The sequence below is a fragment of the Rissa tridactyla genome, chromosome 2 (genome assembly GCF_028500815.1).
Source record: "Rissa tridactyla isolate bRisTri1 chromosome 2, bRisTri1.patW.cur.20221130, whole genome shotgun sequence".
Taxonomy (NCBI): domain Eukaryota; kingdom Metazoa; phylum Chordata; class Aves; order Charadriiformes; family Laridae; genus Rissa; species Rissa tridactyla.
Window position 1 is genome coordinate 79,044,433 of NC_071467.1, and position 24,555 is coordinate 79,068,987.

The 24,555-nt window shown below is 39.6% G+C and overlaps 1 protein-coding gene across 3 annotated transcripts in view; it reads right to left on the bottom strand.

Moving 5' to 3' along the window:
* The window catches only part of CTNND2 (catenin delta 2), a 679,731-nt gene that overhangs the window by 133,255 nt on the left and 521,921 nt on the right, over positions 1-24,555 (bottom strand). For all 3 annotated transcript variants that reach the window (XM_054191357.1, XM_054191355.1, XM_054191356.1), the window contains 2 exons: positions 21,817-22,030; positions 4,848-5,031 (listed from right to left, as the gene is read on the bottom strand). In XM_054191357.1, the coding sequence (XP_054047332.1) occupies positions 4,848-5,031; positions 21,817-22,030 (398 nt within the window). The remainder of the gene's footprint in view (positions 1-4,847; positions 5,032-21,816; positions 22,031-24,555) is intronic.

Genomic DNA, 24,555 nt, shown 5'->3' on the forward strand with positions numbered 1-24,555 from the left:
GATGGACCCACCACTGGCCAAGGCTGAGCCCATCAGCCATGGTGGTAGCACCCCTGTGATAACATTTAAGAAGGGGAAAAATCCTGCGATGCAAGAGCAGACAGAGAGACAAGTAAGAGTACATGAAAGTAACAATTCTGCAGACACCAAGGTCAGTGAGGAAGGAGGGGGAGGAGGTGCTCCAGGTGCCTGAGCAGAGGTTCCCCTGCAGCCCGTGGTGAAGCCCATGGTGAGGCAGGCTGTCCCCTGCAGCCCATGGAGGTCCACGGTGGAGCAAATATCCACCTGTAGCCCATGGAGGACCCCGCACCAGAGCAGGTGGATGTGCCCAAAGGAGGCTGTGACCCCAGGGGAAGTCCGCACCTGTGGCCCCATGGAAAGAGAATCTTATGCTGGAGCAGGTTTGCTGGCAGGACTTGTGACCCTGTGGGAGGCCTACACTGGAGCAGTTCATGAAGAACTGCAGCCTGTGGGATGGACTTATGTTGGAGAAGTTCATGGAGGACTGTCTCCTGTGGGAAGGACCCCACGCTGGAGGAGGGGAAGAGTGTGAGCAGTCCTCCCCCTGAAGAGGGAGGAAGAAGTAGCAGAGACAAGGTGTGATGAACTGACCACAACCCCCATTCCCCGTCCCCCTGCGCCGCTCGGGGGGGAGGAGATAGAGAAATCGTGAGTGAAGTTGAGCCTGGGAGGAAGGGAGGGGTGGGGGGAAGGTGGTTTAATTCAGCTAGTTTTAATTTCTCTTTACCCTACTCTGATTTGACTGGCAAAAATAAAATTAATTTTCCCTAAGTCGAGTCTGGTTTGTGTGCGATGGTAACTGGTGAATGATCTCTCCCTGTCCTTATCTCAGCCCACGAGCCTTTCGTTATATTTTCTCTCCCCTGTCCAGCTGAGGAGGGGAGCGACAGTGGGCACCTGGCATCCAGCCAGGGTCAACCCACCACAGCAAGCACGATGCTTCAGGTTAAGACAACATTGTTCAATGTGTCTCCTGTTGATTTTTACATTTCAGATCAGGGATTATAAACCCCCCACTATAACAACTGGCATTCCAAATTCAGTTTTCACCTGAATTCCCCTAATAAGTCTAAATGAATCAGAAACTATAAACCAAATATACAGTATTTCCCTAACACAAACAAATAAAGCAGTCACAGCTGAAATCCAAAAGGAAAAAAAGAAGTCAAACTTTCACAGAGCTTAATGAGGTAAGGTACTAGTATCTCAGTGGGAAGCCAAGTAAATTGGGTGATTACTCTAATACATGTCACAATGAGGTCTGGCAATTTATGAAAGCTGAATATTAAGATTAAATTTATAAGTGATAGGTATAACACTGCATCTAGAGCTTTGAATTATCTAAACCATTTCAAAGTATTCAAGTTATGTAAAATTAATTATTACAATATTGTATTAAAGCTATTTTCTTTTTTCAAATCACAAAAGTATGCAAAGTGCAGCTTGTAAATAACGTCTTTAAGAAAAAAGAAAGTAACAGGAAAAGAAGGTCTGATGTTGCTGCTGTCTTTCTTATGATTTCATACTGATTTCAGCTGGATTACTGTGTGACTGGAGTTGCAGACTTAAGAACTTCGTTAAGAATGATAATGAATAAGCAGATAAGAGTACTAAAAATTGTAGTTAATAAGCAACTTTTTAATTGAAAAAGCATAAGAAACTCTCATCAAGAAACTGAGAAAGAATAATAATTCATATACTGTAGTGAAAAAACACAATACAAAGATCTGACTATTCCTATATAATGGCCATTGCAAACTATTTATTAGCATTGTATATGGGATGGATTATGTTACCGCACCTTTCAGGAATTATTTAGTTTTCAGCAGTGAATGCATCAGAAAACCAAAGGCACAGAAGACTGAAAAAAAAACCCCCCATATCTGCCTGGCATATTTGCTAGCATTACACCTTATGTAATACAACCTGATGCCTCTAAAATCTGTCAACGTTACAGGTTCAGAAATATTTGACAAGTATTCTGAACACCACTACTTTTCCTATGATACTGAGCATCATCACTGAGAATCCTGATGCAACTGCATTTTAACCACTGTCCCTTCAGAAACCAGCTGTAGCAAAAGGAGAAAATGAAAAAACAGCAGAGGACAACCAAACCACAGTCTTAGCAGGAACTCTCCCATGGAAGATAACAACGGTCTTTCCATTTACCAGATAAACACAGAGCTACCTCAGCCAGCAACCACCATCTTCTCGATTTACACTACCTCCCTTGGCCAGTGAGATCTTGAAATGGAAAAATGAGGCTCGTAGCTAGTCACAAGTGGAAAGAGAGAGAGCTGTTCAGTTTATTGGGGGTGGTGGGTATTTAAGGAACGCTAGCTGAGGTACTACCTGCACAGAGCACGCGCTACTCCAGTCGTCTCCATAGAGCTTTCTCATCTTTCTGACATCCGCTGTTTCCTCCAGCCTCCAGCCCCATTATCTTACATGAATTCAACACGAGAACCCAGTTACCATCTCAGAGGTCAACTTACACTTTTCTCCCCTGCACAAACTCAAACTTGACGTTTTGTTCAGAGAGAGGGAGAGATTTTCAACAGCGACTGGGGAAAGGTAAACAAGAAAGTTCCCGCTGGTGTGAAGCAAAAGTAAGTTCAACCCTCTCCAAATGTTCTGGCTCTGCCAAAGAGCATCCACACAGACTAGGTGGGATGAAATTATCTAAAGAAGATGGATGAAGGCCAAATAAATATCTGAAGCTGTTAGAGAGGACAGCAAGATGCATCTGGGAAATAGGTAGGGTTTGATATCAGAAGGGTATTAAAAAGCCATACTATGGTTGAAAGGCCTGGGTTTAGAAGGAAGACCAACCTGCTCAGGACAGCCGTTTGAGCTGCTGTTACAGCTACCTGGGAAGGACTGAAGAGATATAATATGCACAGTCTTTTGCAGGCAGATATGAGCTTATTTTGCACGAGCTGACCAGAAGCCATTCTGCTATGACTGCGTACCATCAAGCACTTGGTAGTAAGCCTTGCTGCAAAGCAGTGTGTGTTAGATCTGGCAACGTACCATTCTCATGTGGTCACAAGTCCTCAGGCTGACCCACAGGGCAGGCTACAGTAAGCTCACATCAGTTTGCAAATGGGCGTGCACATACACTCATGAAGGAAAAAAAAACAAAGAAGAAAGATTTCAAGACCAATGTGCAACGAATCCATCAACTATGAGGTAGGATGAACTGAAGTTTGCGGGATCAGGGATGGTCATCAGTCCCTGAGAAGCAGCTGGGAAAAATTAACAGGAAGATAGAGCTTATGGTGCGGGGAGACCAACACTGGGCATGCCCGTTCAGAGAAGGAGCACCGTGAAGCCTCAAATTTATAATGGACACTTCTTTCAGAGGCAGCTCTTTAACACAGGTTAAACATCAGAAGTGTGAGAAGTATAACATGGCACCCATCTTCACGGAGTGACTTCTGTCACAGTGATTGAGTAACTTTTTTTCTAGTAATTTGAACATAATGCAACACTTCCAAACTGTTTTCAAAATCAACACAACTCAGGTACAAATACCTAGCTTCAGTCACGTATCCCAGCATAGCTGGTGTTCACATATACATACCTGCAGTTAAGTCCTTTACAAGTATATTTGCAATATGGAAGCTATCACCTTCCACATTTCATTCTTTTCTGATTACATATAAACAATCAATAATAATTATTACTTTTCCCCTTAAACTTTTCAGATAATACTTCTGAAAGGGAGACATTTCATTTGATGAAACGGCATAAATACAAAAAAGGTGGTTGCTATAGATATGTAAAAAATACTGCTATTTTACTTTGCCTCCTAATCAATAGTGATTTTTTTATTTAGCTCTTTGATGGATATCTGCTTTGGACGCAGCATACAACACAGATTGTATCACTGATACATACTATTCACCTAACAATTTTCCTGTGGTCTATGTAAAAATATTAACTAATCAATTTTCATGTCTCTGATACAGATAACAGAATCTCCGATATACAAGGAGAAAAAGCAAACAATGCTTAAAAGAATCTGCTTAGTACGTTAAAATATTTTAAAATAAACAAAATGATAAGGATTGGAATTCAAAAATTGCTATGACTCAATCCTTTTGTAAGTCTTTGTCAGAACTGAAACTCTTCTTACTCATCCTATTTTCATTCTCATGTCTACAGTGATTTTTAGGAATAGACAGATCATGTTGCACATATTTATGTAAGTGCACCTTGGTGTTGCACATACAAGTTTGGCATACAAATATAAATATAAACAGATACCATACTTGTTAAGGATCTATTTAAGTATTCTAGCTGCACTTATGTTAAACTGGTTGCTCTCTTATTGAAATCCATTTTTCATCTTCACAGCGCAGAAAAAATCTACTTTATATATTTATCATAACTCCAGCAATGGCATCTGGAACCCGTAAGGCATGTTACTTTTTGTGAACATCTTCATTATTTTTTGTGCTGATTAAATTGGGTGTAATAGTAAGAACATATCGACTTCACTTAAGTAACTGGAGAAATGGCACAAATGTACAAGGCGCAAAGCATCTGTAATATACAAGCTTGGATGAGAAGATCGGTCAAAGCTGCTAAGAAAAGAGAAAAGAAAAACCCACAGCAGCGCTTCTAGAGATTGTTTTTTGAATGGCCTGAAGCTTGTTTTCTAATTAATTTCCAACTTCAAGCTTACAGCACTGAAAGTCATTGCCTTAGCTGACACACAAACCAATTATTTACTTTACAAATGCCTAAAAATGAGAAATAAGAACTCAAGCTGAAGCAAGATGATTAAGGCAAAGCAAACGTTTTGCAGTACTCACCTTAGGCACCCAGTGGCATTGCGCAGCACCTGTGATGAATGGAGCTGTATTTTATGATCATCCTGGAGCGGAGAGTTTTCCCATCCAGAGTGAGGGATGATCACTGCATTGGTCAACACTGCGAGGGCATCCTGGATGATTGGCATTTTCAGTGCATCACAGGAGGATAGATTCCAGAGAACTCCTAGAAAAAAAAAAGCAAATGATTAATAATTAACACTTCTCCAAAAAAAAAAAAAAAAAAAAAGACTGAATAGTTTTCATTTTTAAAAAAACCCTGAAATATTTCATAGCATTGGTGCGCCTAATAAAGCTGTTTCTGTCAAGAAAAAAAAGACTACATTGTAAATGGGGCTGGATGAGACCTGCACACTTTTGAAGTCGGAATACAGCTTTGAATATGCAACAAATAGTCACAGCAACATTGGAAATTTCTCAGAGCTAAGCCTAAAAACTGAGTAATTGGTCATGATCTAGGCCTATTTACCCTGTGAATAACAAGCGGAATGAAGGAGCATTGCATGTATTTTTTTAGGGCTTGGACTTCAAATTTCTTCCTTCTAAAAAAAATTAATAAAAACCAATAGCAGAAAATAGGTTCTGATTTACACTAAGACTGTAACTCTTGATAGACAGGCATTGAGAGAACAACCCCCTAACTCTTTCTGTGATCTTCAGCGTAATGAAAGTAACTGTCTAGCTTAGTTAGTACTACAAGCAAAAAGACTTCCTTCACAACCGGGTACAGTGGTATGGTATTATACTGGCCTCCAACAAGCCATTTTTTATTTCATAAATATGTTACTACTCAAAATCACAGAATACTACCATTTTTGCACAGAAACAAGCAGCTTAATGGTGCAATTCACAAGGAGATTTACTGAAATTTAAAAAAACCCACTTCTGTTAAAATTCTAAATGTGCCAAAGAAAAGAACAATCAAGAGCTAAAGCTTTCTGAGCACAGCCGCACGGATCAGGGTCACTGCAGATGTGCCACAGAGAGACGGGGTAAGAAATTGTTGGGGGCAAAAGTGACCCTGGCTTTCATTCCCCTCTATATATTTGTGTCAGAGCTCAGGAAAAGCGCATTTGATTTTTGTGCTGTGACAACGGCCCACTGGTGCTGGGCAGCTATGAGTGCAGGGTGAAGCCAGAGGGCAATAGGCTGCTGTGAAGAAGCAGTGGTCTTTATTTTTGTGGTCTTTATATTAGCCTGGAGGAGGCTCCAGGGAGACCTTATAGCGGCCTTCCAGTACCTGAAGGGGTCTACAAGAAAGCTGGGGAGGGGCTGTTTGCAAGGGCATGTAGCGCTAGGACGAGGGGCAATGATGAAGTTCTTTACAATGAGCACTGGAACAGGTTGCCCAGAGAGGTGGTGGAGGCCCCATCCCTGGAGACATTCAAGGCCAGGCTGGATGGGGCTTTGAGCAACGTGATCTAGTTAAAGATGTCCCTGCTCGCTGCAGGGGAGTTGGAATAGATGACCTTTAAAGGTCCCTTCCAACCCAACATGTTCTGTGATTTTAGGCCAGCGTCCTCCCAGGAGCTGTATGAGCAAGCCTGCCTCTTCCTGCCTCTCCCCTTGCCAACACGTGGCCTCTCCTCTACAGTCCCATCCTGCTCCTTCTTACTTGCCTCCCGGTAGCAACAGCAGCCTGGCCCCACACCTAACCTTGAGTGGCAAAATTGAGTTTTGCCTCTATGGCTATTGAGTCCCGGAACAACACAGAGAACGATTATCATCGTCGTAGACACGACGTTACAAATATGAACATTACACCGTGCAAAACCGAAGTGAGCAGTGGTGGGAGGAAACCGCTGAAGACCTTACGAGCATAGACTCAGACATTTATAAATATAAGCAGCAAGAATACCACTTGCTCAAGGCTTTCTTTAGCATTCTGTGTTTTGAAGGAGACATGTAATTAACGGGAATCAACCTACATTTTTGGGTTTCCCTTTAAAATTAATTACCTCTATGGGGAGACTGTTGCAGTTATACAATCTCATGTTTTAATTATTTTATATGGAACTGTATGCAAAGACAGTTATGCAGTTAAATGTAAAAAATTTCCTTAGCATACCAATAAAGAACCCCCGAACCTTAAAATAATCTATATGTGGCAAACAGGCAGAACCTGAAAAACTTCAGCTACAGACAAAAAAAAAAAAAAAAGGCAGAAATAAGAATACTGTTCATTTTTTTCATTTAAGAATTGGTGCTTTAAAGGGAAAAGAACCTTTGTTTGAATTCTGTTCTGAATGCCTTTATGAAAAGTAATACTGTATTTAAAGGAATAGAGACCTTCATAAAGATATTTATACTCACTTCTCTATGACCTCTTTTTGGTAAGCTTTTTTGGCACATCTACTATTCCTGAAATACCTACTATTCTGCCGGTTTTAGTCAGCGCAAAACCCAATACGGTTGCCTTTTTTTTACGTTTATCTAGACACGAGTAAGTGATGTGCATGATTAAGTGATGGGAATCAGGATGCAAATCTTTCCCCCTTCAAGGTCAGAATTACTTCTTATGCAAGACAATGTGTTGCTCCTTTGTGAAGAAGTTCTATTTTGGAAATGAAGCAGAAAAGAGTGCTCTGATGGCAACAAAACAGTACTTTGGGCTTCAAGAACTAGTCACAAATGCAAAAAGCAGAAAAAAAAAATACAAAAGAAGCAAACATAAGAGCCCTGTCTAGCAAAATGCTTAAAAATGTGTATGTATACACTATTTTCTATTCACTCTAGGTCTTTCCTAATTCAAAGTAAACTCACATAAACGTCACGATAAGTTGGTATTCAGCAATAGTTGAGATGTCCAGAAATATTCTTTAAGCCCTTTTTCTCTATTTGAAATCCACTTGGCACTGCACATGAGCTTTTGTTCAATAAACTGCCATAGTAACAGGCGAGCTTCAAATAAAAATCCAAATAAAAACCCACATATTCACCCAAGAGCCAGTAAGTGGGGCCTGGTTTCACTAAGTGTAAATTAAACCTTCACAGTAAGAGGACGAAGGGACCACCAGACTAAATTAGCTGTTCTGCCTTCTCCCACAATGATTGTAAGTCAAGGCAGAATCAAGCAAAATGGCACTGTCCAGTAAGCCTGACACCGCCTTCAAAGTTTTTGGACCTCACACACAGTTTTAAGGAGTAAGATAATCCTCGTCCACCCTAGAACAATGCCTTTTACCTAATTTTAAGTCTTTGAATACTAACAACCACATTAATGGAAAAAACAATTCTATTCTGACAAGTTCTAATTTATTCTCACAAATAGTGGAGTCTGCTACTTGCTGAGGTTGGCATTTTAAGTGTCTCCTTGTACCCCTCCTTAATTAAGGATCTGCAATTATTAAAGGGCACTAGCAATTCACTTCCCATTACTTTTGCTGAGGATGACCTGGAGCTAGATTTATGTGAGGTCTAAGAAGATGATCCATTCTCTTGACTTTGCAAGGGGAAGTGATTAAAAAATACGAAATCTTTTACCTGAGGCACCTTCCGTTATGCCTACACTCTTCATATGACTGTGAACGTATTTTTCAAGCTTGTATGCATTGCATGCCCTTTAAGACTATAGTAAGGAGCTGGTCACTGAGATCATTTGCCACCTTACTCCGAAAGTCCTGACTGAATTGGATTTCTCAGCACAATAAGCAAGCCTGGAATAGCCTCAGAGGTGCCTCGACTGCCCCCTGTCATCAGCTGCCCACAGGAAGGGACCAGACTTGGCATATCAGTGATTCAGTGCTATTAGTGGGACCCATCTTGCTGTGTAAGGATTGGAAGAGAGCTGGTAATCCAACAACTCAATACCCCAACTCAACAGTTTACCATCTGTAGACTGACTCTTGGGAGGGATTGGGAAGTAAGGAACTAATCAGATCAGTGCTGAACATCTCTTACTCCATCACTTGCATTCAACCTTATCTCCTCCTTGTTTTTAAGGTTGTGATGCGTTCAGAGTAGGCATTTTGTCTCTATTTCCACATCACTAGGTTGGGTTGGATGCTGCATAGAAAGAGAAAAATAGCTATACCAGACTGATCATGGCTATTTGCAGGTTGAAGTTTTTCACCCTTACATATAACAAACTGAAGCTCATGGAAAAAATATCTTGCAATCTCATTTTGAGTTTAAAACTAAGGAGAAACCGGTACTGAAAGGATTCATCTGGTTCCAGCTGGAAGACGGACTTTGGATCTGAGTACCCATTACCAGTCTTGCAGACATCAGATGAAGGACTCTTGGAGGAGTCTACGGGAATGCTCGCTATGGAGATCTAGCTGAACCAAGTTAAATCTTCTGGAGTAGCTTATCGGAGGACATGCAACTACTATGTTCAACAGGATATTTAGCATACAAAATGTAAATCATCTTTTTTAAGAAGGCCTTTCACAGATAATGATGATCAAATTTAAAAACTGGTTAGAAATTTTTAAAAAGGTTATAATCAGCCTTTTCAAGGACATAACTGCACAGATATCATTCATAAGGAAAACTACACATAGATCTTTGTTAAGGCAATTTAAGTTTGCTGCCACTAGAAGAGGAAACTGAGAGAACAGAGAACCAGGAAAACTTTGATTTATCGTTCTCTTAGCCAAATTCCAGAAGATTGAAGACAAGACCAACCCTTTTAAAAGCACAGTCCAGGTTGACGAGACGTTACTACTGCTGAGCAGACAGAAGTTATCCACCACACTTTCAGCTTAGAAACAGCATTCCTTTTTACATAAATTCATTTAAGCTATTGCAATAGATACTGCATCACTTACCCTAAAGAAGCAAAGCAAATATTTAAAAAATGTGAAGTCACTCAATTTAATGGAGCAGTCTGAGCCAAAAATCCATCATCTCTGAATCGGGCTGGAGCTCAAACTCATCCTGATTAAGCTCTTCAATGTATTTTTTACCCAGTGTTTTACTTAGAACTGGTACTTGCATATGTATATCTGCAGTCAGATATAACTAAAGATCCGATGAGCCACATGCCATCCTTATTCCATTTGAAGTTAAGAAAATAGAGATCATACATTTCCGTGCAAAAAATATCACCCTAGCAAGAGACCATGTGAGAAATCAGGAAAGTCTAAACAATTACTCAGTGCATGATTAGCGCTACCTGAAATTACAACTTTATATATATATATATATATATATATATATATATAAAAACAAGCCCCTTAGAACAACTTAGACCATAAATATAAATGGAAACCAAGAAACTGGAAAAGTTAGCTTTTCCAAAAATCATTGCTCCTGCCACACTGCCACTACGTATTTTATTTTTCTATTGTGCTGCAAAAGATGTACTTTGCCAAATAAATTATAGGACAAAAGGATCGTAAGTAAACAAGTATTATTGGGAGAAACAAGAGTTCGATTCTTCTCAATTTGGTATGCTTAAGTCAGTCCTAAATTTATACCAAGATTTTGCTTATTTAATACTCTTTGTTGAAAATAAAAATCTAAAGTCTTTCCAACTCATCTAGGTTTTTCTTTTCCATCTTAATTTAATAGTTTGGTCATGGACTGATGAAAAATGCCATTTGGTAGAGCTGGGAGATCCGGCATCCACCGAACACAGCGTTGGCAGGCCTTTTTGTTTATATACTGAAGGCACACGGGTACTACAGGCAGCTTCCCTCATGAACACGACAATTAAGATTGAAATCTGCGAGCTAAACACCCTGCGCAGAAGCCAAGCACAAGGGATCTTTTTCTGGAGTCTTTAAGAAAAGCACCTTCTACCCCAAGCTCTAGAGAAGTCACGTGCTGGCTCTTTACTGCAGCTTTGACACTTGGAGCCCCCCCGTAATCACAACGCTGCTCTGCAGAGCTGGATCCGCTGCGTGGCAGCTGGGTGCGGGCTCCTGATGTGTCGCATTGGTTCTGCTGTAAAGATGCCGAATACCAACCACGGCATTCCTTAATACTAAGTGCAAGAAGACTTCACAGCTAGCTCAGCCGACAAGGTGAGGAAACGGTCTCAATAGCAGAATTTCTGTAGGAATCAAAAAGTGGTTGATTTGAATTCTGGCACCTGGACAATTCACAGCTCATAGCTCCTTAAAAGCACACTATAAAAATAAGTTTCAAATTGGTGTAACAGAGGAGGAAGTTTCACCAATTTTCTTGAAATAACTTTTTATCTGGTTACTAAATGAATACCTATGTGCACCTGCCTGTAATTCACCTATTCACATGCACAGAGGTGGTTTTCTATCTGTGTATAAGATGACCCATGAAAAGTGCAAATTGAGAAAGACTGGCTTTCAGTAAAAGTCATAAGCAGGCAGCAGTTTAAGGAACAGTAAGTGAAGGTGCAGCCAGATGAATTTTTTTCCCTTTGCAGCCACTCACTCATAGCCTTACAAAACAAAAACTTCCACAGAGAAAATTTTTTTTTAATGACAAACAAACGCATCTTGATCTTACCTACATATAAGTACATGACCACGTATAATGTAAGTAATATAAGCAGTTCCTCTGAAAAGCTAACTCTTTCTCTCTCAACTACTGCTCTTCTCATTCTGAAATTACATCTAGGATTTTATTAAAACAAAAAGGAGGGACCAATTTTAATATTGCTTGCAAACAAATCCTGTCCAAATGCTATTGCATTAACTGAACGAGTCTGTATTCTTCTCACAGATCTGAATTTTCACCTGACGTTGCTGCTCTTTCTGCTTCACACTTTAAAATAACGTATAACTGTGGAGAGGAAGAACTGTCAGACAAGAATATTAGACAGTTATTAGCTTTAATGTTAGGCAGCAAAGCAATTACTAGAAGACTTAAGTTACTGTGGAAAGACGACTGGTTTCCTGCTTGTTTCCTTAATTGATGAAATTAAACTGGCCCCATAAAACACAGAAGCCAAACCAAAAGCAAGTAATTCTAAGTGAGAGAAACACAGGAAAAAAATACATCAACTGTTTTCAAACAAAATGTCATCCTAACACATGACTAAGGGCAATACCATTCCCATTAAATACTTCATTAGAAAGCAAGGAAATCAAACAAGAATGCATATATGCATTGAAAGATTTTTTTTTTTTCAATGTTTACACATGTATTTTACTGAAAGATTTTTTTCTAGTACCCAAAATCAAAATATATGTTTGGGAATAGACCCTATTAAAGAGAAAAAAATGTTATACTTAAAACTGAACATCAAGTTACAGCTTTAAGTGCCTAACTCCTTTCTCACAAGAACCAATTAGGAAGTTAGTCCTATCTATAAAGTTGCACCGACATGCAAAATAAAAGGCTCAGTGTATAGTTGCTAAAAAAAAACACCAAAAAAACCCACCAAAAGAATAAAGAGTAAAGGCTTATTTACTAGCCAAATCTTAAAATTGTTATCTAAGATAAAGACAGCACTGAAAATAAGATTGTTTGGAAGGGAAGATAGGAGGTTGGCCTCTGAACCTAAAAGTAAAAAATTAGTGGCCACAGTGAAAAAAGTAACTTCATCACAAAATTAAAATGTTTCAGTGTATCCTCAAACTTTAAATTTGTAAAAAAAAAAAAAAGTGAAATATTCATATCTGTTTCTAACAAAAACTATTTTCAAAATAAAATTTAAGTATTCTGTGTTGCAAGTGGTCAACATTTCAAACTTCAGATTGACTTTAAACTGCAAGTGTTTTAATAGTCCATCATTCAGGCAGGGGCATCAAAATTATATGCTCAGCTGAATTTTTCCAAAGGATTACTACTTGCTGAAAAAGTTCAATGCAGCTGTTATGTCAAGCCATATGCTGCAACAGATGTCCTCTATTTATCACTCCAGATTGCCTTGTTTGATATTTCCTCTTAAACTTACATTTGACCAAACTAAAAAAAAAAACGAAGAAGGAAGAAAAAAAAAAGAAAATCATTTACGTAGTATATTAACAAGCAAATTATGAAATTGGTTTCATTGCCGTATGAATCAAAACAGCTTGAATGAATTTTCCAAAGAAGATGCATCTCACTGGTTGTACAAGGGAAAAATAGTTCCTTCCCATTTAGACTTGGAAGCTGATGTGGTTCATACACGGGAGCGACCCCAGTGCCAGAGAGAAAAGGTGAGCGAAAAGGGACCACCTTGGCTTTTGTGCTGAGAGTGAGCGTGGTAAATTCAGGACAACGGAATGGGAATTTGCCGGGGAAGCAAGGAGGAGGAGGCAGGCTGTGATGCGAAAACTGATGAAACCAGCCGCAAACAGACCCCCAAGAGTGAGGAGAGAGGGACTCCCCTGCCAGGGGCATCGCGCTGCTCCCGGCGGAGACCTGGGCACCTTGGGGACTTGTTCTGGCTCTCCCCCGTTTACCCTCCAGGGAAACAGGCACTGCCAGCTTGGGGAAGACTTTGTATCACTGTTTTATCACTATGTTCCCTTTTACCTATAACACTACTTTCAATGCAACACCTTATGCGACAGATCAGTGCCCCAGCCTGTTGCTAAGAAAGCAGGGCAGAAGATTTTAGAAGACATCTCTTTTAAAACCTCTCCTTATTTGATTGGGAGCAGCAGGGGGTGAAGGAGTTAATCTGATAATTCACAAAATATTTGAGAATGACCCTTCATGAATACAACAAATCCTATCAGTGGGTTTTCCCATTTTCAGAGCCAAAACAGTGACAGCATATTGAGAAAGGGGGCAAAGATTGTTTTATAATTAGACAGTAAATTGTAATAGATTTTGTATAAAATGATCCAGCTGAACTGTCAATATTGTTTGCATAAGTGTTATTTGATAAGACAGACTCATTTCTGGAGCAAAATTACCCGATTTATTAAATTACTTTTAGATTTGCCGTTACATATGAGCTATAAATAGGATGTGTTTTGAATGGCTCTGGAATTTCTTGAAGATGTCGTAGCCTATAGGTTGGAAATCAGTTTCCCAGCAACTTAGGGGTGTAAGCTGTACGCCTGTTTACCTTCCCGGCTTGCAAGGAAAATGGCTATGAAGGTTTGGTGTCTCAGTAAGTGATTGCACAACCGGTTCACAGGATGAGCTCACTGGCATTTATAAAAATACCAATTAATTTCTGCTCTGAATTAGTCTGAAAATCACTTCCACATTTCTAGAAATGTTGACAATGTTTTTTATAGGTGATGCTAAAATCTAAAATTTAAACTTTACCAGACTGTAGAATCGTACTGTGAAGTACAACAGTGTTGTTCCTTACACGGCTGTACCTTGTTATAGCACATCCGCTGCCTGAAACGTCAGTCTGGAGAAGCACTAATAGGTATTTCAAGTATTTTCTAAAAATTATGATGATGCAATAGCCGTTTTTGAAGACTCGCTGTTAAACCTGAAAGTACCTGACTATTGGGGTGGAAAAGCAGAGTGGCCCTGTAGCCCACTAACCATGCCACTGCCATTGCTAGCAACAGGCCAGAGGGTTTGTACTACCCTGGTGAGACCCCCGAAGTTGAGCTGCTTGAAGTTGCATTGGGGCACTTGGACCTTTAGTTTGACTAACCCTAGCAACCGCCTCTGCAGTCCAGGTGGCTTCATTTCTTTTGCTTTTGCTTTGCATCATGGTATGGCATAAGCTTAATTTTACCTAGCTAGCAGTAACAAGTAGTTTTTCTGCATTCAACAAACCCTTGGTTTCTTTTTTCCCCATAACAAGATTTTAAATGTAACAGCAAGGAACCATAAACTACTCTATGCAAAGTTTCAGCTGTGAGAAATGCACGTTTTTACTGAAGACTGAGACTTGCAGGAGATTTGTCGGAGTTTTGGCATTCTATATGAAATTCTCTGGCTCACAAAACTCAGGGCAGAGGTTGAAGAATAACTTGATTAAAAGTATCTCAAGCAATGGGAGGGAGTCAAACTCTCATGTAACCTTTGGGAACTGAAAAGGCTTTTGGACTTGAAGAAAGAAATATTGAAGAAACTATAATACGTAATTCCTCATGCAGCCATTGGCTTCAATCCAGAGTAAACACATACAAATTTTCAGCACACAAATAATTTAATTAATGTTGAAAACAACTGTTATTTAAAACACCTAATTAGAAGTAAATTAGTACAAAAGATTTAATCAACTTTTAAAATTGATTGTGGAAGGATATTGTGCTTACATTTGCATCAATTTAAAGAAAGAGTGGGAAAGATTTATTAGAGCTAGTACCCTTCAAATCTCCCTTCTGAATGAAAAGCATTTAAAACATATAAGCAAATCTTAGTGACGAAAATTGTGAATATTATCCTCAATCTATTATTTAAAAAATTATTAAGCCTGAAGTCTGTAAGTCACCTGTCTCTGTGCTTGTCAAGTTCCTCAAAGCACTGGTTTAAACTTATTACAGAGAACTTGCTTATCTGCAGAGGAGAAACTAAGCCAGAAACGAATGAACTTCTTTTCTTGCCAAAATCAAAACAAGCACTTCTGAAAGCTGTGTTTTCTGCTAGCAGTTATCTGTCTCCGAGCTTAACCTTCCTAATTTCCTTGACTTGACAGGACATCGTGATTGGATGTTGGGAGGCAGGGGAGAAGCTAATTCACAGAGCTGCATCTTAAGAGGCACTCGTATACTTCCTGCACTTATCCTGTTTCTCCATTTTCTTGAACTACATAGAGTTATGTGCCCCAAATGCTATTTGGCAGTCTTATTCTCTTAGCTGAGAGTATATTGAACAAAATTTACGTCAACCTTGTGGCAGCAGTGTTACCATGGTTACACCATCACGACAATTTAAGCACATAGAAGGCTTTTCACGTTGTCTGTTTGAAAAGTTTGTGATATCCAGGATACGTATCTGAACCTAAAACATATTATATATTTATAATCTAATTTTCAGTTAATGTAATGCTGAAATCCTCTCGTTGGTTCCAAAAGCAACCCACTTTACACATTTTTCTTCCTACCTTTCTTTTTATACTAAACATCAAAAGCTGTAAATTAATTAGGGCTTTCACTGGCCAGGCTTCCTTATACTTGCATTGCTCCATTACAAAACTTGAATATAATTGAAAAACGGGATATTTAATATGAACAACACTGGAACGACATCCAATATAAACCTGCAAGGTGAAGTACTATAAGAATGCAGCTCATGGAAGAGTTCGTTTCTTGTTAAGTCTGTGGGAAAGTCACCTCGCAGTGGGATAAAACAGCCTTTACTCATTTTCAAATCAAATTTCCAAAGAGCAATAGGGCTACAAAGAGTTGCCACCTCTAAATGAAAAGTTTCTATCACAATAAAATTTCACATCTGTGTTTACACACTCCAGTAACTAAGCTAATGTCAAGGGCACTTTTGCAGAAAATTATTAAATTGATACACTGCTTCAAGATCCGAAGTATGAGAGAGTTATCCCTTTGCCATAATATTGTTAAAAATGACTTACTATACAAAAAATCACAAGTGTAATACCTTACAAAAACCAATTAGAAAATAACATCACAAATAGGAAACAACTACCGGCATGTGATTTTGACTTTGGGAACCCCCAAAAGAAGAATTGCCATTTTACTAGGAAGCTATAAATTCTAAAGAACTGACCAGAATTACCTAAAAGAACCACCAGACAACCAAAAAACCCCGTAATAAGTCTTCTACTGAAGTAAGCCAAAAGGTCCATTTAAATAGAATATTCCCTTAAACCTGCTTTACACATCACTGCAAGCTCACTAACATGCAATTACGCTGATGAGCAAAGACACACACAAGGCTCAAAGGGACCTTCTGGAGTGTCTTGACCAACCTGCCAACAATTTACGCACACACTAACAAGCAGTATGCAATCAAAAGGGGTTTAAACTGCAGCGGTTACCTCAGACCTGGTAGATATAAGGAGGACAACATATAACTGCTTTCAGTAACACTGACAGACAGGTTACACCACTGACAGGTTATAAATACCTCATTATAAATATGTGGCATCTACTAAAAAGGGAACAGAAACGTAAACCAACTACATAATAATGCTGCATAACATGGGGTGGCAACAGAGGACCAACCAAGCCAAAACACAAACGGGCCATAGCTGAAATTAAAGATAACATTAATGAATACTGGAATCCAAAATCTGGAAAGTAAATGAAAAATTTTTACTGTCCAACCCAACCACGGGCCAAATACACTTGGACAACTAGTGCTTCTTTGAAAGCCACATTATGTTCAAGTATCTTATAATTTTTTTCAGGAATGGAATATATGCTTTTTGATTCAGTGAATAAAAATGTGAACGAAATACCCGGAGTCTATGTCTATCTATCTACATATAGTATATATGTATAGTATTAGAGAGTTTATGCTTTTTAATTTTTTTTTTTGTAAATGTGATAATTTTCATAATTTACATATTTTCAGTAGACAACAGTTAAATCTCTGAGACTTTAATGTCAACCAAAATAAGCAGCAGGCTGTCTGCAGCACAAGAAAAAACAATTTCTCCTGTTATTATTTATAGCTATATTTCTTTGTCTTCGTGTGCTTTCTAAAAGTGGATTGTCCGCTTTTACCTTTCAATCAAATATGGTATAGACATTTCGAAAATGGGTGATACAGTCATATAAGGGGCCTCTTAAAACGGAGCGGTTTCTAATTCAGCTAGCTTACTGTTCGTAGGCAGAAACTGTGTTTCTAGTTGTGATGGATTTTGTTTAAGAGGAGAAGAACAGCAGTTTAAATCATTTTGTCTGAGATAGGTACCCAGTTATCAGATGGAGCTGATGGAACAAGGAGCCAGCGTGGGTTGAATCTAGCAACAGCTGCTTGACCTCACCTCCACGAGGCATCAACAGGATTCCCGTTATCCTTGCTAACATTTCACATTTTTCATGTCTTTTTTTTTTTTTTCTGATAGTAAAACAAATAGAAAGAATGCTAAAATGGAATTTTGTGGAACAGTTCATAATTAACTCAGGAAAGGCAAGGCAGTCACAAATCAGCTACTGGTTGTCATTATTAACAAGTGAAAACATTTTTTTACCATCTGCAGGATCTGTGCTAATTTTGTACTGTGTTCTAGTCTATTTATATTTATTAGAAAAGCGTTAACATTTAATTATTTTAAAATAGAAGGCTTTTATTTTTTCCCATTAACAGGAGCCACTGTGGAAACCAGTAACACAGTGCTGGGGTGAAAAGATGGCTAAATTAAGTATGGTGCATCCAGCTTATACCGACTTCTTTTCATTTACAGACTTACGTGAAAGAAGATATTGTAAATCAGGATCTCCTTGACTCTGCAAATTATGAGAGGCTGTAAGCCATGCTGAAATCGCTACGTCTATCAGAGTATTTCACTTCTGCGTCAATGTATATATCCAGTGGTATACCTCAGTTTATCCAGGTTTTTCTCGTAAAACACAGTGATTGTGGAAGTGTTTCTAGAAAAGTAACGTTTCAGTATTTCAGCATTTAATTTCGTAACAGCCAGGCAGCAAACTTCCCTCACGGCTTCTACATGGGAGCCTGCACCAAAACCATTTGCTCCATGTGAGAAAGCCTTGAAGCTGTTTCACTTTGCAATATGGTTCAGTTTGCCCAGTCGAAAAATTTGAGCGTGTTAAGGTTTTCCAACATTAGCCTGAGTCCTCTGCTACCAGGGAGGAGAAAGACGAGATAAAGGAAGACGTGAAAAACTCTGTTTTGGAGAGATTATGGCAGAAAGAAATCTCTGGAAAAGAGGAAAAGCTACAAATGGCGCCAAAGGCAATCCTGACAAGCAAGGACCTGCTGGGCTAGAAAGCTGGTCTGCAGGGTTATGCACGCTTCCAAAACCAGTCTTGAGATAGCTGGAAATTGAAATTATAATCTCCTTAGAGAGAAGCAACAAGAAGGAAGAAAATGCGCATGCTTAAGGAAGGAACTAATATCATAACTTTTGCTCTGGCTGGCACGTGCTTCACGGTACTTGGGGCAGGCGATGAATGCTTCGCTACTGTTCAGACAAATCGAGCAGCTAAAAACCTCTCCCGCCCATATTTCTTCCCTCACAGCTATGTGCCTACTCAGAGGGATTCACACCTTTGTCTTGCCAGATTTCTGGACAGGTCACTTAGACTTGATAGGCTCAGTTCCCCATCCGTACAACTCTCTCATGAAGAAAGGCTGAGGGACTTGGGTCTTTTTAGTCTGGAAAAAAAACGGCTGAGGGGGGATCTTATCAACACTTATAAATACTTAAAGGGTGGGTGTCAGGAGGATGGGGCCAGGCTCTTTTCAGTGGTGCCCGGGGACAGGACAAGGGGTAGCTGGCACAAACTTGAGCATAGGAAGTTCCATCTCAACAAGAGAAGGAACTTCTTTACTTTGAGGGTGGCAGAGCACTGGAACAGGCTGCCCAGAGAGGTGGTGGAGTCTCCGACTCTGGAGACATTCAAAACCCGCCTGGACACGTTCCTGTGCAACCTGCTCTAGGTGACCCTGCTCTGGCAGGGAGGTTGGACTAGATGATCTCCAGAAGTCCCTTCCAACCCCTACCATTCTGTGATTCTGTGAGATAATGACACTTCCCCACCTAGAAGAAGCGCTCTGAGGACAAATGCTTGAGCAGTATGTAGGGGCAGTGATGGCAGAGCCTATATGAATTCCTAAGGCAGGAACTTTGTGCCCTTTCTAAAAGTAACAAACAAGAACAGTTTTTGTGTAGACAGGAAGCACAATGAACATGAGATGGAAAGGCTCAGGGTATTACGTTTACTCCTAAAACACACATATGCTATTATTTTCTCTGTACTTCCCTCAGGCTATGGTGGCACTACTGAAATAATTATCTTCCTGCCACTTCGGCTCAGGAAGGCTGATGGGAAGCAGGAGGAACTTCTTTTATTTTCCCTTGTGCCCACCACCACGTCATATTTTTTCATTACCAAGGCAGCTGTTGCAGGAGCTATCTTTCCTTCCCCAGAAAGGACAGAGGGAAGGAATTTAACTGGGGCAGCTGTCATACTACAACGCTTTACAAAAAAAGCAAATGAGAACGGATTCAGATGTGCGATTCCAGCCTGATTCCTAAGAGATGCAAGATGAGAGGTGCAGCTGAGTGTTGCATTGGAAAGGAGCTTTGCAGAACACTACCACTACCAGGTTTGCATTTTCAAACCAAGGACCAGTGATTTGCATTCTGAAAGGCAGAAAAGCTGGCCACAGCAGGCAGTGGCCTTCTGGGATGCACTGGCTATCAAAAACCAAAAAAAAACCCAATACGAAACCAGATAGGAATAATATCTTGAAATACCACTGACTTTGATTCCATTCCTCAGGGTCACCATCTTTCTCTGCTCCCCTTTCATAGATGTCCATCACTCCTGACGCTCACCATCCCTGGGAGCTGCATCTGCCCATACAAAAGCTGCCTACCATTGATGGTCAGGACCTACTCTTCTTGGCAGTAACAGTTTGAGGGCATGCTAGCACACGCTTCCTTTCTTTCTGTGGGACTTCAGCAAGATTTAACAACATACTGTGCAGTGGAAGGAATGCAAACTCTATCCTGGTATCTTTTCTTTAAATGACCTAATGACATTATGTGTTCTGTCTACAGACAGCATGGGAAGTGCCACTGCGACTGCCGAGGTGTACTGCTGATGTTCATTAGCAGTTTGCCACTTACTACTCAGAATAAATAGGCAGAATGTTCCCTGGAGCCAGGACACAGGCAACATAACCAAGACAAAAGCAAGTATGTTGAATCCGAAGCGGTGGTTACACTTTATTAGATCTGTCAGTAATTCTGTCACTCTGCAGGAGGCACCATCCGAGCCCACGTAACCCAGTATCTCTGCCCCATTAATCCTGCCTAACAAGTATGAGGTGATAGGTGTTGTAACTAAGAAACAAAATTAAATATAAAAATCTACTTTTAATAAACACTATGCAGCTTATTCAGACACCCTCAAGGAAGGAACCTGCAGTCAACCAAAGGACGGTAATCTTATCAATTGTATCCTAAATGAGGCCTAACCCACGAGGGTAAGTAATTTCAGCAGAAGCAGAGGTGGTAGTGTGTACTCTGATGCTTCTACTACAGAAATGAGAACTCTTCTTATTTATTTTAGCATGAAAATCATAATGAAAATACAGGCATTGTAAAACAGGATAATGAAAAGGTCTTAAGATATTTTATTTGTAGTATTAAATTAATCACCACATTGATGTTAGCAATCAAATAGAATGAAATCACAAAGTGAAAAATCAAAAAAACCATCTAGCTTCTGTTTTGCATTTTAAATAGGATAGCTTAGGGGAAAGAGGAAAAAATCTACCAATGTTTCAGATCGGTGCTGTTTGACAGCATTTCTGTATTTCTGAAAAAACCCCCCCACCAACACACCTTGAATTTCATAGGCAAAAAAGTCCAAACAATCTTAAAAAGATCAGATTCTACTATATCAAGACAAGAAATAAGACTCTTAACACTACCTCCATGCCCTGTGTCTAACATACGTCACATAGCATGCTATCAAATTTCAGAAAAAAAGGCTTCAGAAGATGACCTTGTCCATCCCTCCAACATGCTTTTCCATTTTCCTATCAGAACCACAAGAAAGGTAAAAAAACCCCACAACCAAATCCTCCTTCTCACTATATAGGATATAAAATAAATTAATAATAGCTTCTAAGAAAAATCAGTAAAATCTGACTTCTGCATGTGCAGCCCTACACCAGACAAGAGGGAGAGCAGAGGATTACCATCGCAATGTATCTGTGTATGGAGCACATCTTCTGCAAGAACATTCAGGGCTAACCAAAGTGACCAGCAACTGCAAGCATAAATCATGCCTCCATCTGTAAACCGCCTACATAGTATTGACTAAAGCTCTTCATACATTACATATATCCAAAGGGCTTGCAAGTGTTTTGTTAGGGCAAAGAAGATGGTAAAAAAATAAAGAGTTACCGATGAAGGAAGTGGCACACAGCACAGAACCGTGCTTGCAGAGCCTATATACAGTTTGAACAAAAAATATTGAAAGATTCAAACCTGTGACCAGTTCTCGGATTTCCAAATCTGTCGTCTTGCGGAGTAACCGTACTAATGCTGGGATGCCACCACAGTTTTTCAGAGCAATTTTGTTGTCATCATTTGCCTTCCCGTATACCAAGTTTCTCAAAGCTCCACAGGCACTACGGTGGACTTCTGTCATCCGATGGTCCAATAGGTCCACCAGTAATTGTATTCCGCCTTGTCTTCTTATCTGAAATAGGCCAAAGTGACAATCATAAAATTAGGGAATGAACGCCGGCATTATATATGCTACCCAATGTAATTAAGCTGTGGTTTATGCAGGCCATGCTCCAGCAAAGGCAGGCTGGTAGCCCCACAAAGCTGCTACGGTACACTGCTTTGATTCCTTGTATTATTTTTTCAGTGGCAACATAACCGTACAATGACAAACCTGAACCTCTGCAAAAGCAGCCAAAAGTTAGTCAAGAGTGTTGTCTCATCAAGATTTCTCAAAGTTCAGCAAGGTTTGCCTTGGCAAGGATTTCTCCTGCGCAGGAGAAACATCATCTGCTTCAGAGTGTAACACATCACAAGCTAGAGGAAAACCCACAAGACTACAGCGAACAAAAAAAAGCACTTAATGCAATAAAGTTTTTAGTTTTTTCCCTTTACATTTAATTACTTGGAATGTGAGCAGCTACTGTAGTCTCTGCAAGGATGTTATATCAACAAAACTGGAAAAGCAAAGATGAAAGGAAAAGGAGGAAGTTGCACAAACTTAAAGACAAGGATGGTGGATAAATCATAGAAAGCTCATTCTATTATAGCTGAGGGAGACTCTTAAGTGATACAGGAGCAGAAGTCTTATTAATTTCTAAGGTAGCCTACTAAATAAATTTCTAATGCAGTATCTTATATAAAATATCGTTCTAGAAAAAGCACAAAAATGTTTGAGGGAAATTATCAAGAAGGTCAAAGATACCACGAACTATTTATTATAAAATCCGTTTGCAACAAATCCATCTCTATTGTCCTCTGGCGCCATTTGGTCCTCAAACAGTAGCCAGTCTTGGATCTAATTTCAAGAAACTAGACTGGTTCATAACTAACATCCAAGGAGTACAATGCTTTAGCTTCAAGTAAGTTATATAGACGTCTCTGTCAAAAAGTTTCTCCATGTGTGGTGTTGGCTGAGGCACAAAGCAAGCCAGGCACTTCAGCTGGCCATTTTACCACCTCCAGTACTATTTTCCCTAAAACATTAAAAGAAAGACTGCTAGCAGGAAAGGAGTAGGAAATGGTTAAACAAAGCGTGCTAAAATTTATTAGAAATTCATGCTTTATCTACTGATTTCAAAATATTTAATATATTAAGTAGAACCAATGTATGGCATTTCATGAATCTAACACAAACTTCACTGCAAATAAAGACTGAAAAATGATTCAGCCTTTGAGGTTCCAAAATCGAGCTATACAAAATTACTCATTGATAAAATAGAAGTTCTCTCTTTCTTCTACTGGCTTATCTGGCGCATTCCTATTTTTGTAATAACAGCAAGACCCAGTATAATATAGCAGTTTTGTAGTTAAAATGTGTATATACTGAGATGTTACCGTATTAAGTTAAAATGTTATGATGTGTATACAGTTACAACACAGCTTTTGACTAAATGAAGTGACAGCATTTAAAGATAAACTAAGATATTTTCACTTAAATAGGCATTGTATCTGTACATCCCATCCAAATTTCTGAGTAATATCCAGCAGCCGGCACTACATGAGAGTGCAGAGATGTGAATGGACATTGGTACAATGCATCAAGTTCAGACGGAAAAATTAATTAATCTTTTGGAGAGCCCATTCTTCTCCTGCTCAGAGAAACCACGACATCTTTCAGTTTAGAAACCAGAAAACCAGATCAAAGAGAAAAGGTATTGCAACACATCTCACGGGTCAAAACTTTTCCCATGTGAACACCTTGCAATGAAATCATTTTCTCCTTTCCAAGCCAGGAAAAAATTACCAAGTTTACCTGGGAGGGGTAGGGTTGTTTGTTTGCTTGTTTTCACAATCCATCACCATTTAATCTTAAGATTAAAATATGTTCCCTTCCGCTACTAACCAGATACTCAAAACCAAGCATACTACATGTAGAGCCACCTACATAACAAAATAGATGACGTTTATTGAAACAGAGGAGGAACAAAAATTCATGCATCAGTTCTACAAAAGGTGAAACAGCAACTGAGCTTCACACTTCAACCTCCAAAAAGAAATAAGATCTGGTGGAAAAAAGAACGCAGTTAAAAAACACACGAGTTGTTCTGGTATGATGAGTAATACCAGGAACGACAGAATGAAAACACGCCCGCTGATCTTTGTGTTTTATATCTTTGAAGCACAATATGCTGAATGAATATTTTAATTGCTTCACTGGTAAAAAAAGATTATGAATGAGAAAAGCTATTAACTTTGCAGCAAAAATCATTCTGTGCACTATAACTCGTCTGAAGACTCCGAGGGCTCTGCCTCCACTCAGAGGCACACTGGGCCAGTATCGTTTTCCCCACTCTCCCTCTCGGACACAGCCAAGTGGCATCTCAGGCTCCTCCATAGTTTCTCTTGTGGACACTCTCAGGTGACAGGTTTTGCCATCTTCTGCTCCTTTCTAAGGGAAAAGATGTGGTTCTGCCTTGTTCAGCCAGTATTCCTGAGCTGTACCTTCCCTTTTCAGTCACGGCATCTGACAGCACACCAGGATTCAGCTCACGCAGC